This window comes from Lissotriton vulgaris, chromosome 8 (genome assembly GCF_964263255.1).
Source record: "Lissotriton vulgaris chromosome 8, aLisVul1.2, whole genome shotgun sequence".
Taxonomy (NCBI): Eukaryota; Metazoa; Chordata; class Amphibia; order Caudata; family Salamandridae; genus Lissotriton; species Lissotriton vulgaris.
The window spans coordinates 1,327,370,480-1,327,386,100 of NC_141696.1; the positions used below are offsets into that span (position 1 = coordinate 1,327,370,480).

The following is a 15,621-nucleotide window of genomic DNA, read 5'->3' on the forward strand; positions in this document are numbered from 1 at the left end:
TCAACTTCAAAGAAGTCACTAGGACCCTCAGACCCACTCTTCAGTTCACTTTCCGGACCTGAGAAAAGACTCTTAGAGGACTGCCTGCTTCAGTGGCCTGCTGTGTACTCCACAGACTGCTTTGCTGCACCTGGCATGTCTGCTTTGCTGCCTAGTGCCTGCCTTAAACTCTCAGAGGCATGCCCTGTGACTTGGGCCCAATTCCACTGCTTCAATCCAGGACTACCAGAGTGACTGCAAGAGCATACTCTTCCCACAAGATTTTTAAATGACCACTTAATAGGCAGTCATTTATAAAGGCATTGAATGAGCCGCTGTAAAATCAATTTACTCTCTGTTTAATTTACAGAGCTGCTTTAGAAAGACGCAGCCCTGTAGCAAACAATATTCTTTTCAAAAAGAAAATCCTGAAATAGGAATTTTCTTTACGCAAAGTAAAAAAGTTTTTACAAAATTAATGCCCCCCATGCCATGGGAGGCACCTCCCATGGCCAAAGAAACATTAGAATGGTATTACTGTTCCTTACCGACAGGTTTTACCTGGCGATAAGGAACAGTGAAAAATGACTACATGTCCATCTATCTAAATTGGGTGGGCATACATGTAGCTAGTTTGGCCATAGAGAAGACAGTTGTCTCCGCAGTGGCCGAACTTAAGGTCAACACACAATAAAATTTGGCGGGTGACCACTATATTAGCGGGGAGATAACTCCATCGCTACTGCGATGGAGTACCCTTTCCACCTCTCCACCAAAATATAAATCAGACCCTAACCGCAGTTTTGTCCAGGGGCTCCTTGACAACAATGCCCCCTCCTCGGACACCACCTGCAGCATTGCCCTGCTGATCTTCTACCTTCTCTGGGATTTTATTGTTGAAATATCTTTAAAATTTAGCGCAGACCGGCCCAATCCACTTTTTGTATCCAACTCTCGCTCCACAGCAGTCAACCATATTTTTTTACTATGACTCGGTCTTACACGACTAGATGTCCGCAGTTGGCGCTTTGATCTTTTTTACTTAACTTTAAAAATTCATAACCCTGGTTATACTAGTTAAATTTTTGTTGTTTTAGTGTCAGCTCATTTATTAAAATGTATTCTATTTTTCTTGTGACTTTTGTGGTTCACTTTCACAGGTCCTGCAGCTGTGTTAACACCCCTCTAAACCAACAACCCGGAGTCTTACCAGTTTCATAATGACCCTGTCAATAAATATATTTCATCGCTGACAGCCACTTTCACTACCACTGGCCCCAATAGTGCATTTCAGACAACGGAGGAAGGATTGTCCTTCAGAATTCTACACTTCTTGTCTAAGGTTTTTGAAAAGAAAGGATCAAGCATAGCACTTTCCACATCTTAAGAGGGTCACCCCACTCTGAGAATATTTAGGATTTCATAGGGGGCTGCTAACTGTTGCAAGCAAACACTACTCGTGGAGTACAAACCAGGAAGACGCAGATTAACAGGCTCCCTAAACCTAGCAAGCGTTGGGTTTAGGTAGTAATCAGGCACCTGAAAATGTTTAAAGGAAAATAATCTTCTCTAATAGTATTAGTTACACGAAGAGATAACTTAAACTCGCCTTTCTAATCCGGACTTCAATGCCAGGGAACTGGAGACAAGGCAACCGCAAAATAAAGAACAACTGAAAATGACCAAACTGCAAAGTAAAGTTCAAGGGAAGATGTCAAAAGATGGGTTCCTATGTACAAACACTATCGTGACATAAATCAAACAGACATGTTATCCTTTCCAAGTAACACAAGGAGAGTTTTCTGCAACTATTAAGAACGCTAAAAACCCCAGAAAGTGACTACTGTGATTTAACTTGGTAGCTTAGGTGTTATTTGGATTCGTTCTTTTTACCAAGGGTCTTTGAAGATGCACACAGATCTGAAAACTTTAATCAATGATTCCCCAATCCCTTCATTAGCAGCACAGGGGAAGGAATGCACTGAGCAGACTACTGCAGTAGCCAAATAATATTAATCTACAGAATGTATAGAGTCATTTTGCATCAAAAGACTTGAATTAACAACCGCTACATTTTAAGCTGTAAAATTACAATTGATGAAAAAATATGTCGCCTGAAAACGTTCTTACTCAACACAAGAAAAAGCGTATTGCTTTAAGACAGGCAAATCCAAGCATCAATATTTGGAGCGTTGGCACTTTGCAAGTATTTTAGGTTGTAAGTACTCAGTAATTCCCACAGATAAAACAAGTCCGGTCGTTGCGGGCAGTACTCAGATACTTGCATGTACCACTACAATCAGTCAAAGAGAAACACCTTCTATTTTATATCGGAGATCAGCGCTGAAACAATTCCAGCATACTTCTATGAAGAGAGGTACCATAAACACTTCATTTCGGCCTGCCCTTCACATCTAACGCGACCATTTGATCACTGCAATAAATTCACAAAATGAGAAAGTCGTCCTTGAAAACATTTTGATGAAAACGTGCAAAGGCAACCTCTGAAAAAGTCCATTAGACTGCAGCTCATTGTACACTTGAAATTACCCTTTTAAAGAGACCCACTCAATCACAGCCAGTCCATTATACGTTTATAGAGGACGAAGATGATATTTCTGTGCGCCACAAGAAAAAATAGGAAATAAAAACAAAAAGAAACGAATACCAAGATTTGAATTTCACCCTGCCAGAACAAGTTCATATAGTGTTACCACAGAGCATCACGTTTTGATGGACCTGTAGGTTACCCTTCTTGCATGTATTCTACCTGCTAATGAGGGACCCAAAGTTACATTGCGGGGTACCAATTTCCCATTCCTTCTACCACTGCCTCAAGCGCACATGGTCATCAGCATGATTTATATTGGTCTCAAAAGCAAATAGAAAACAAGGTTCAATCAAAGATAGTTTTGGATCTTCCTGGGTGGGCGGGGAACTAGAATTTCATCACAATAACTAAGCTTGTTTACATCTGGCCTGACCAGACTTACAAAGCCTGGAGAATCGACTCCGGGGTTTGTAGGGGGTGTCCTGTTCATGCAGTGCACCCTCACACTTATAACCTAGCACCTTGCATTCAGGATTGAAATGCCAGCCTTAGGTGTGACTTATAGGTTTTGAATGTAGTGACCTCAGATATAAGGAAACATATATTAAGCCTGGGTGTAGCAGGTCGTAGTGCCTCTACGCGTATTTCCACAGAGTTTGAAAAACCCTTAGTGGAAATACGCTCCCTCCCCGCTCCCAAATTAACTAAAAATGAAAAAAGAAGGCACTTATGCAAGACGCACAAGATAGTGTTTTTTTCATAGGAGAAGGACGGTGAGGAGCAGGAAGGAGAGCGGCCAGGCAGAGGAAGAGGCAGCCATGCAGGCAAGTTCCTTCTTTTTTAATTTTTTATTAATTTGGGAGGGTGGCGGGGCTGGCTCACTCTGCTCCTCCACAGAGGGGAGTTTTGGCCTAAACTCCGCGTATGAAACGGAGCGTGGAGTAGGCAAAAATCTGCAAACTCTGTTGGCAGAGCGGAGTTACCCGCCCTGGGTTAACGTATATGTGTCATAAGTGGTGCTAGCACCAACTCACACAGGCTGCAATGGCATGCCTGTGGTCTGAATTTAAGTGGACTCCCGTGGTTGGCACAATACATGCTGCAGCCCACGAGAGACCCCTGGGTACCTCAGTACCATATACTAGGGACTTAGAAGGGTACACCGGTATCCAAGTGGGGAAGTGCAAAAGTACTTACCAACGCCATTTTGGGAGAAAAAGCACAGATGCTGGGGTCCTGATTAGCTGGATTCCTGCAACGTAAAGTCAAAACAGACTGACACTAAAAGCGGAGGTAACCATGAAAGCAGATCCAAATTTCTTACAACTTGTGTCTCTTATTCCCAGTTAAGCTCTCCCCATCAATTCTCTGATGATGGTGCTACACACAGTAAATGTTTCTTGGCCATCCAAGATGCTTAATGCAAACATGCTCTATGTGCATTCTTGATGGAGCTAGCTCCTCCATGTTTCAACATGGCAAACAATCTATTTGTTTATAAAAGATCATTGCTGAATAGTCATACCAATGGCCACCTCGTCATGCATACAGATTAATGTAGTGGTATAGTTACTTTGTAGGCAGGCTAGAACTGCAGATAGAATATGCTGATGCGCATTTGTTAAGTAACAAATAACGATTCTGTACAAAAAAACAAAGCAATAGAAGGTTTCTAGGAATCTCCAGAGTGAGAGTTGTCCATTGGAGTCCTTTATTGTGTCAAACATCGGCCCGGAGGGAGGACACGCTATACACCGCACTCAGTATTGAAAGAGTTTTGGCGTCCTCATTACTGGCAATAGTCGCACCCGACTGGAGGCTCTCGAGTGATTGAATGTACACTTGCTTCTCTGGTTCCAGAGCTTCTCCTAGGAACCACTCGGACTGAAACATTTTAAAGACATTGGAAGTTTCTTCTCACGCTCATCACATATCGAGTGTGGAGACCAGTTTCTAGAATCTGCCTTATTGATGGTCGCGGGCCCGGCTGGGTCGGAATTATCACCAGCTGTGCGACCTACTAGTGTTTGTACAGCCCTATGAGCCCTGAGGATTCGCAATAGCGATGAAACACGTGTCGGCTGGCTATTTGACACAATAAAGGACTCCAATGGACAACTCTCCCTCTGGAGATTCCTAGAAACCTTCTGTTGCTTAGTTTTTTTTGTAGAGAATCGTTATTTGTTACTTAACAAATGTGTTACTGTTTTGAGTGCATTGGGTAACCCCGTTATTTCTGCAGTTGTAGTTTCACTACTCACTTTGAGTGGTTTTAAGGGCTCTCCACTCACCCTTTGCACCACCTGATACGAACTTACTATATATCCAGTGTGTTGATTGTTAGGCAGTGCACCTTTTCTTTTGACTACAAGCCCTTTTGTATTCTCAGAATATGCTGATGCGGTTTACCACTTCCATGCCACCTGCTCACGTTTTGTGAATCACTACAATAAATCATATGTCTAGTGCTCTTCACCATCATAGCTGACTGCAGAGGTGAGGTTTGCATTCTGAGGTAACATACAGCTCATCCCTGACGAAGATAATTCAGCTGGTTTGAGATAATGGGTAACAACTGAAGAAATGTACGTATTTGTAGATATGAAATGGCCTATATACCTAAAAATAATTAATAATATACTTTCTTGCAGTGGACTTTCAGCCAGCCCTTTTCACCCATTGGTCCGTAGCTGTGTCATTCACATTTTTCTATCGCCTACTGAACCATGGTGCAAAGGTCAATGTGTCAGCCCACTTCAACTGTAGGCTGACTTCACTGTGAGAGATAGCTTTTTTCCCTTTCACATGAAGAATAACCGCACAAAAAAGTAGTTCCTTTCAGTGCCATGCACTGCTATGGAAAAATGTGCTTTTTGCGACCAAGTAAAACAGTTTCCTTTTTTTTCTTCTTACTGTTGGCAAGGGCCTGGTATCTCCCACAACAATGTTTTATAAAAACCATGGCAAAATAAAACAAGCATTGACAAAGACCAAAGGCTTGCATATGCCGCCAGACCAATTGGCTTTGGCAAGATTAGTTTTAGGAGATGTAACAGAAAACTTATTACAGTGTGAAGTTACTTTTTCCTACACTTCCGGACATATGAGTGCTCATCAGAAGGGGGGAGCAGTCTCCTGCTCCTGTAGAGCTTTGCTTTTAAACGTGTGGTAAAGTTTGTACTTTATGTCATACTCGTTAAAGAACAAGTTACTTAGCTTCGGTAACGATATACCTGTAAGAAACATTAGTTAGTGTTAGATTCCTTACCTTAGAATATCCCTAGGTGTCAGACTTGATCCGGAAAGTTTTCGCTAGTAGTATCTCTGCGCGTCAGGAGGTGGCGTTGTGCGGCACCGCGTCCGTCGCTGGTGTTGTATGTGCCGAGATGAAGTCACAGAGACTACTTAGGCGCCACCCATGCGCGCTGACGTCAGTTCTGTCCACAACTTTCCGTGCCAGGAACGCAGAGCCATGCAAGACACTGACCACTGGTGCATAAAATTAGGGCCCTATAAGGGATGACCTTAACCGTAGAAATCCGTTCGCAGAACGGGGAGGATGGGTGGGGCGGTAAGGAATCTAACACTAACTAATGTTTCTTACAGACGTATCATTACCGCAGGTAAGTAACATGTTCATCTGAAAGAAACATGTTAGTGTTAGATTCCTTACCTTATAATAGATACCCCAGCAATACCAACCCCGGTGGTGGGTCTGCGAACTAAGATCACACCAGAAAATCCCAGAGAACAGAACGGCCAAAGAAACCGTCTCTCGGGACTTGGCTGCCAAGGCAATAATGCTTGGTAAAGGTATGCAGCGAGGACCACGTAGATGCCTGACAGATATCCTGCAAAGGGACTCCCCGTCCCAGAGCAGTAGTGGCTGCTGTCTCCCGAGTAGAATGGACACACAGCCCCACAGGAGACTCCATTTTAGCCAAGGAGTATCAGGCTTTAATACAAGAAAGAACAACCCACCGAGAGATAGTTAATTTGTGCACAGCCCGACCTTCCTTGGCACCCACATTGCCAACAAAGAGTTGATCATCCACCCGGAACTGTTGTGTGTGCTTCAGATAGAACGAGAGCGCACTTTTTGGGTCCCGACGGTGGAGCCTCTCTTCCTCTTTCGAAGGATGCGGAGGCGGAAAGAAGGTGGGCAAAGTGATGGTCTGCCCGATGTGGAAGGGCGTGACAACCTTGGGCAGAAAAGAAGGACAGGTCCTTAACACCACCTTGTCCGGATGAACAGAAAGGAAAGGAGGTTAGAAGAAAGAGCCTGGAGCTCACTCACTCTTCTGGCAGAGGTGATAGCAACCAGGAAAGCAGTCTTTAAGGTAAGAAGACGTAAAGGACAGTTGTGAAGCGGCTCAAAGCGAGGGCATATGAAATAAGTCAACACAAGATTCAAGTCCCACTGAGGCATTATAAAGGGGACCGGAGGGAACGTGTGTGTAATGCTTTCAAGAAACGACTAACAACAGGGGACTTGAAAAGAGAAGGCCGATCGGGAAGCCTTAAAAAAGCGGAAATGGCAGAGAGATAGCCCTTGATAGTGCCCAGAGCAGAGCCCTGCTGGGTCAGAGAAAGGAAGAACAAAAGAACTTCTGAAAGAGGGGCAGAAAGGGGATCCACAGCCTTCGTGGTGCACAATGCCACAAATGTATTCCACCTGCAGGCATATACCGTTTCTGTGGAGAGACGCCTGGCTGCCAAGATAACATCACAGACTTCGTCAGGAAGGTCAAAAGCTGTCAACTGTCGCCACTCAATCTCCATGCATGGAGGTGGAGGCTGGACAGGTTCGGGTGAAGGACCGTCCCCTGCTGCTAAGACAGAATATCCTCCCGAAGAGGCAGTCGGATCGTAGGACATATTGCCAGACTGAGTAGCTCGGGATGAAATGAAATGAAATGAAAATGCGTTTTGTAAAGCGCGAATTGCTGCCCTGAGGCGTCCAAGCGCTAAAAAGGAAAGAAGGTACTAGCCAAGGAGGATCCAAAGTCGAGGGAAGCAAGATTCTATCTGTTAAACAAAAAAGTTTTTTATTGTTTTCGAAACGAAGAAAGATCAGGGTTGGACCTCAAATGAAGAGGGAGGGAATTCCACATCTTGGCCACGTTGTAAGAAAATAACCGGCCTCCTGCTCTTGCTTTCCTTATTTTGGGGACTGTAGCAAGAAAGGCGTGAGAAGAGCGCAGCTGTTTACTCGGATGATATGGAGTGATTAAAGAATGATTAATCACTGGGCCTGTTTTCCAAAAGGCCTGTTGCGCAATACACAGGGATTTAAAGTTAACTCTCTCTCTGACAGGGAGCCAATGGAGGCTCCTCAGTCCAGGCTTGGCTGAGAATCTACGGGGAAGCTGGAGCAGTGTGCGAGCAGCGCAGTTTTGAATTATCTGGAGTTTCTGAAGGGTGTCGTCTGGAGCCCCAGATACAGGACGTTTCCAAAATCGAGGCGAGATTAAATCAGGCCTTGAATTACGATTTGTTTGGCTTCAAAAGGCAGGAGGGGCAAAATCTTTTTAAGGAGTCTGAGATGGCCAAAGCAGGTGGCAGACAGCTTGGTGGCCTGGCTGTCAAATGTCAAGGACTGGTGGCTGACCCAAGCAAGAGGGCCATATAGAGTCAATTGTACCTGGAGCAGAGCGGCCGAGGAGCATTAGTTCAGTTTCTTCTCCATTGAGCTTGAGGCAAGACAGTCATCCAGTTCTTTACTTCCTCTAGACATCCTACTAGGTCAGTCTTTGCTAGAGTGTCATTCCCCTGAGCAAGAGAGACCACCAACTGAACATCGTCCGCATAGGTAATGATCTTAATACCATAATGGAGGACGTTCTCAGCCAGTGGTCTCATATAAACGTTAAACAATGTCGGGCTTAAAGATGAGCCCTGTGGGACTCCGCATCCTAGAGATTTGCTACAGGAGGTTGTGTCTCCTTCGAAGACTTGAAAAGATCTATCGCTCAAGAAGGATGTGAGCCAGGTTAGCGCCCTGCCTGATACACCCAGGCTAAAAAGTCGGTGCAGTAGGATCGTATGGTTTACCGTATCAAATGCGGCGCTTAGATCGAGGAGGATGACTGCCACCGATTCCCCTCGATCCAAGATCGATCTGGTTTCCTCCATTACAGCTAGCAGGGCAGTCTCTGTCCCATGCTTAGGGCGGAAGCCCGTCTGGGTGACATCCAGTAGATGGTTGTTCTCGAGAAATAGAGTTAAATGCCCATTAATGTGTTTCTCCAGGATTTTGCTCATCCAGGGGAGCAAAGAAATGGGACGATAGTTACTGAGATTAGTCGCGTCCAGGTTAGGTTTCCTCAAAAGTGCTTGTACAATTGCTTGTTTCCATTTTGGTGGTACTATGCCTGAAGAGATTGATGCGTTAAGTACATTGAGCATGATGGGAAGAATAGTGTGGGTGGCGTCGACCAAAATGCGGGGGGGGCAGGATCGCGGGGAGAGCCGGATTTTACTTGCAACATTAAGGGAGCAAGTGATTCTGGATTTAGCAGAGGAAACTGATCCAGGATGGGTGGTGGATGATGCCCAGTAACCTGAGAGGGGGGGAAGGCAGCTTTAGTATGGATATTCGCATCCAGATCAGGAAATGAAGAGTGTATTAAATGGATTTTTTTGGAGAAGAACTCTGCCAGTTCGTTACAACGCACTTGTACATTATAATTGACCGGGGAGATTTGGTGAAGTTTAGTGAGGTTTTTCACAATTTGGTAGATTTCTTTAGGTTTGGAGCTTGCCGCAGTGATTTTACTAGTAAAATATGCAGATTGTGCCGACTTTATCTCCTGTTTATAGAGTCTGATCGCCTCTCTATATCTCGTTTTATCTGATATGGCAAACTCCAGCCGCCATTTTCTCTCATGTCTCAACTCTCAAGTCGTTTATGGGATACCATACTCTTCTTGCCAAATCTGGAGCCACAAGAATGACTTGGGCCCGGTCGTGCCTGATCTTCTTCGGCACTCTGGGCAGAAGTAGTATAGGTGGAAAAGCGCACAACAGACCGCAAATCCCCTCACGACGAAAAGCGTCTCCGAGCGAGTGCTGCCTTGGAAATGCCAACGAGCAGAATTGATGACATTGCGTGTTCTCTTCGGTGGCGAATAGATCTAACCAAGGCTCTCCCCACTGCCGAAAGAGACCTTGCCCCACGTCCGATGTCAGACGCCATTTGTGATCCAACTTGCATCTGTGGCTGAGTTTGTCCGCTCTGGCGTTCAGGGAGCCTGCCAGGTGCTGAACCACCAGAGACATACCTCGATGTCCCAGCCATGTCTAGAGGCGCAGAGTATCCTGACATAGGGTCCACAACCCCAACCCACCCTGTTTGTTGCAATACCAAATGGCATTTCCGTTGTCTGTGAACACCTGCACCACCTGTCCCCGGACAGAGGGAAGGAAGGCTTTCAGAGTAAGTCTGATCGCCTGCAGTTCCAGAAGGTTGATATGGAGCAGGGACTCCGCTGGAGACCAGATGCCCCTGACTTCCGCCTCTCCCATGTGGCCACCCCATCCCAGGAGAGACGCAACAATCATCACCACTGTGAGATCCGGTTGGGGAAGGGAGAGGGATCTGCCATTGATCCAGTAGTGGTTCGTGAGCCACCACTGTAAGTGTCGTGCAGTGCCCTCCGAGAACAGGACGTGGTTGGACAGGTTGACCTGATGCTGCGCCCACTGGAACTTTAGGTGCCATTGCAGAGCCCGCATATGCTACCTGGCATGATGTATCATCAGTATGCAGGAAGCCATCAGGCCCAGGAGCCGGAGGGTCATACTGACTGAAACCCGAGATAGAGGCTGAAATATCGGAATCAGAGCCTGAATATCCCGGATCCGCTGTTCGGGAGGATAGACCTGAAACTGCGCCAAATCCAGAACCGCTCCGATGAATTGGAGCTTCTCAGAGAGACTTAGGTGCGACTTCAGCACATTGATGGAAAACCCCAGCAAATGCAGATGGTCGGCCGTAGTCTGGAGGTGGGAGACAACCGTTTGGGGCAAGCCCGAGTTCAACAACCAGTCCTCTAGAAAGGGGAAGACTGAGAACCCCGATCGGCGCAGATGAGCTGGGACCACTGCAATCACTTTCGTGAACACCCAAGGGGCGCTGGTAAAGGCCAAAGGGGAGCACGGTAAACTGAAAGTGCTCATGGCCTACCATGGACCGCAGGTAACACCGGTGGGCCGGCAGGACGGGAACATGAAAATAGGCGTCCTGCAAGTCTAATGCTACCATCCACCATCCAATCTCCTGGATCGAGAGCAGACAAGACCTGAGCCAAAGTCAACATCTTGAACTTCTCCTTCCGGAGAAAGCGGTTGACGTTCCGGAGGTCCAAGATGGGACACAGACCCCCTTTGTCCTTCTTGGGGGACCGGAAAGTAGTGGGAATAACAACCCCTCCCTACTTCTGGCCAAGGAACCTCTTGATGGCCCCCTGGGCCAAAAGGGCAGTGATTTCCTGCTGGAGAAGTGCCAAGGGTTCTCCCGACATGCGGTGTTACTGAGGTGGCATGGCTGGAGGGGTGGACTGAAAGGGAAGGGAGCAACCCTAGCGGATGATCTGCAACACCCACTTGTCCGATGTGATAGTGTGCCAGTGGGGGAGATGATGGCGGATCCTGCCACCCACTGGCGTGGGGTGCCCCACAAAGCTCAGATTAGGAAGGTTTGGAGGTAGAAGCAGTGGGGGTTGAGGTGGATTGACCCCCAAACTGATTCCCAGACCAGTCCCTGCGGAAACCGCGTCCGCAGACGCGCTGAGGCTGGTTCTGCACAGGCTTGATGAAGGAACGTGCCTTGGCCACGAAAGGAAATAAAACCAGGAGTGGCTGGGCTTTTCGTGGAAAGACCTAAGGCCCGCGAGTCCTTAAAACGCTCCAGCGCACTGTCAGCTTTATCGCCAAACAGGTGAGTGCCATCAAAGGGCATTTCCATGAGTGAGCTTTGGACATCTGGCGAGAACCTGGTAGATCTCAACCAGGTGTGGCGACGAAGCGCCACAGTCGTAGAAATTGCTCTACCTAGTGAGTCCACGTTGTCCAAACCACACCGAGTGGCAAACTTAGCCGCATCTTTACCCTCAGCAACAGCTTGAGACAGCACAGCTTGGGTCTCTTCAGGACACTGAGGCAACACCTGGGTAACTGTATCCCACACCGCGTTGGAATACCGGCCCAATAGGCATGCGGTGTTCACCGACCACAGCCCTAAGCTGGCCAAAGAGAACAACCGCTTGTCGAACTGCTCCAGCTTCTTAGAATCCTTATCCGGCGGAGCCGTGGGAAAGGCACTCTGGGACGTCGCAGCTTGGATGACTAGGCTCTCGGGCATAGGATGAGTGGTCAGAAAGGTACGGTCACCCGGCGCCGGATGATGACGCATGGCGACGTTCTTATCCACAGGGGCCCCTGTGGCTGGCCGTGACCAAGTGCCCAGTAAGACGTCAGTGAGGGCATCATTAAATGGCAGCTGGGGCTCCGACGAAGTGGATGCCATCTGGAGCACCTCAGTGAGGAGATTAATCTTTAGGACCACCGTAGGGAGATCAAGGTTGAGGACCTCAGCGGCCCGATGGAGCACCATCGTGTAAGAAGCGCCCTCCTCCATGGTAGGCGGAGGAGAGGCTAACCCCGAGCTAGAGGAGACATCAAGGCCGCCGGCCTCCTCTAACTCATCCGTCCAGTCCTGCTCAGAGTCACACTGACGAGCAAGAGGGTCCTCTGACCCCTTCCCGTCGTCCTCCGCCTCCGCCGTATGTTGTACAGACTGCGATGGCAGGGCAGGGACCGGGGAAGGAACAAACGGCGCCGGAAACAGCACCGGACAGGGCCATAAGGCGCTGTGTCCCAATGCGGTTCCCAGGTAGGGACAAAATTGCTCTGAAACCTGGGCAGGGACGGCACAAATGGCATCCACTGCGGCGCCAGAGGCGGAGCCGAGGGTGACGCTGGGGCCTGAGCCGGCAGCGTGGGACCTTGTGGCGCCTTGGCCAGAGCCAGCAGCGCAGAATCCTGCGGCAGCTGGTTGGAGTCACCGGCGGTGCCGATGGCCTGACAGGATCCTGACACGGGACCGCTGGCCCAAGGGCGTGCCGGCGGGAGCCCGAGGCCTAAACAGGCGGTCCATGGTAGCAAGAAATTTTTGCACATGTGCGGGAGTCGCCGACGGACCCGGGTAAGGTGGGTAGGCCAGGGGACTCCCGGGTTCCGAAGGAGCCGCAGGGGCAGAACCCCTGTCCCCCTTGTCCGCATCCGGGGACCGACGGGGGGACGTCGGAGAGCGACAACGCTTCTCTGACTTCTTTTTGTGTCATCTCTTACCCGAATCTCGCTCTCCAGGCAGTAGAGTCCGCCACCGGCATATTGCGACGGCAGGCCTCACAAGACTTAAAACCAGGCATCCCTACGTGCACCAGAGTAGACTCAAACTTGCAGGAGACAAAAGTCTCAAAAAGATAGTCAAAAGTGACTAAGGTACGTGCTCTAACCGGATCTGCGTTTACTGATGCGGAAAAAGAAAGCACGGACGTCAGCGCCCATGGGTGGCACCTAAGTAGTCTCCGTGACGACATCTCGGCGCATACGACGCCAGCGACGGACGCGGAACCACATGACGCCACCTACTGACACGCAGAGGTACTGCTAGCAAAAACTTTCTGGATCCAGTCTGACGCCTGGGGATATTCTAAGGTAAGGAATCTAACACTAACGTGTTTCTTTCCGATAGCAGTTTATAGACTATGAACACCTCACAACAGAGGGATAGCTGCCGTTAGTACAGCAGGGGCAGTGAACCGGGGTGCAGAGGTGTGAGATGCCCACTGCACTGCTTGTGTTGCGTCTTCTACTACCCAACAAAGGGGCAGTGGTGCTCATAGTCATTACCGAGACAGAGCCGACTGAACACGTCATACGGCAATGCTTCACACACGTGTAACGCTTTGTACATTCCCGACAGATTAACGCTGTGCGCCACATACCTCACCCTGTCCCAGAGCTGGCTGAGGGTTATACTGGAGTGATGGAAGTTGTGAGGGTGACTACAAGTGGAGGCAGTCACCACTGCCACCGGGCTCATTTGGAATCCTGAGGTTGTGGTAAAGGGAAAAAAAATATGTGGCAATCGTGTTTGCTGCGTTTATCTACCAAGATGAAACGTTTGGAAATTTGTGGTAATAGTTCGTTGATTCAGGGGAACTAATCATTCTAGGCTATTTGTCTGCTGCTGTAAATAATATTCAGACTGCCCATATCTTCCTGTATGTTGGAAGCACACAAAATCGGAGACACCTAATGTATGTATAAGTATTTTAAAAATTTACACTAAAATAGCTGCAATTGTCTTGTTATGAGGAAATATGGTAGAAAAAAAGAAACAACATGTATTTACTGTATTAATGCATGCAAGGGCCTTTTGAATAAATTAAGTTAAGCACAAAAATCAATTTAAAAATACACCAGGAGAATACAAATAAATCTCCTCTTATACCATTGGAAAACTGTTAAAGAACTGATAAGCAGCACCAAGAGTTTGGTGGATGACGAGCATTACAAAGATGGTGAGAACACAACATATCAGAGCAGCACAGCCCATGACGTCGCCACTTTAGAGGCACGTGATTAAATATGTCGTCTGAACAGAAGGGCGGGGCTACTCATAAAGATGTAAACCTAATGCCGCACACACATTCATGACTTAAGAACTAAAGCCACAAGCATACTACACAGAAATACACTTGATGCCTTTCAGCCTCTACCTGCAAACTAAGTAAGAAGGTATTTCAGAATGTCAAATCTGCAGTAAATTAATAGCGTGTCTCACAACCGATTTCACTTGTACAGCTACGCATAACCAAAATACTTCTGCAGATACCTCATATATGCCTTATTGTGCTTTCACACAGCCACATAGGCGGTATCAGTGATCAACAATGACTGACTCCAGCCGCAAATGTCATCCAGCCACTGCTACTACACTGCAGCAACAAGCAACAAGGAATGAAGTACAATCCTCCCTCCAACGATGTAAGTAGTGTCGATACTGACTTGGCTGGAAGCCACTCCAAGGCACAGATTCGGATTGCCAACCTTTGATCAGTTCCTAGCACGGGAGGCCAAACACAAGTCTATATTTCCATTAACTGTGCTGTATGCGTGCCAGAGAGTACGCCACCTTTCTGACACGTCATCAAAGTGATATCATAGCACTTTGTTATATCACCTTTTAAACTTACCTGGGAACTGATCATGCGTTGGGATGATCGTGCAATATTGGCCGGTAAACCAAAGAATCCAGGCTTGTCATCTTCAGGTAACCCTTCAATAACATTCCTGTAGTCCTACAAACACGGTGATAGATTATAAAAAGATAAATAACTCCAGACTTGGGTTTTTTAAATACAACTTGCTAAACATAATGTTCACGGATACGAATGAGAGAAAACAGAGGTCTAAATTTTGTCACATATGAGTAAACATTTTAGTTGTGGCTGTAATAGTTCACTTTTTTCACAATATATGTTGTTTAATGAGCAGGCATTTAAAGTCATTTTTGGGAGGCACTTTCAACACGCCATTTGAATTATAGCAATAACAGGTTCTATATTTTATAGCTCCAAAGATACGTCAGAGGACAGGCTCGACACAGATAGTGTTATTGTCACTCTCCATCTGCCATGGCATCAGCAGTGACAATCTAGAAATGCAATATTAAGTCTGATTACATCAGGGCGGGCTGGCCAAATCTCCTCTGGTCCTGTACTCTTCTCAAACTGCCTGACTCTGGCAGAGGGACATGGACTCATGGGGAGAATATTTAGGGTAGAGAACAGTTGCCTGCCTAGTCATAACTACTCCTTGCTCTCTGCAGAAAGCTGGCAGTGCTGGCTAAACACCATCTTGGTCAACTTTAGACCCAGCAAGTGTGTGAGGGGAACTCTCAAAATGGGGACGAAAAAAGGAGTTTTACAGCAACAATCTACAAGTGATAGACAAATAATTACAAGGAATACTTGTTCATCAAGCACCATTTACTGCTGGTTCACACCACCCAAAAAAGT

At 47.2% G+C, this 15,621-nt stretch overlaps 1 protein-coding gene across 3 annotated transcripts in view; it reads right to left on the reverse strand.

Moving 5' to 3' along the window:
• Nucleotides 1-15,621, reverse strand: part of DYNC2H1 (dynein cytoplasmic 2 heavy chain 1) — a 1,560,829-nt gene that overhangs the window by 259,020 nt on the left and 1,286,188 nt on the right. For all 3 annotated transcript variants that reach the window (XM_086935265.1, XM_086935264.1, XM_086935263.1), the window contains one exon: nt 14,797-14,901. In XM_086935265.1, the coding sequence (XP_086791391.1) occupies nt 14,797-14,901 (105 nt within the window). The remainder of the gene's footprint in view (nt 1-14,796; nt 14,902-15,621) is intronic.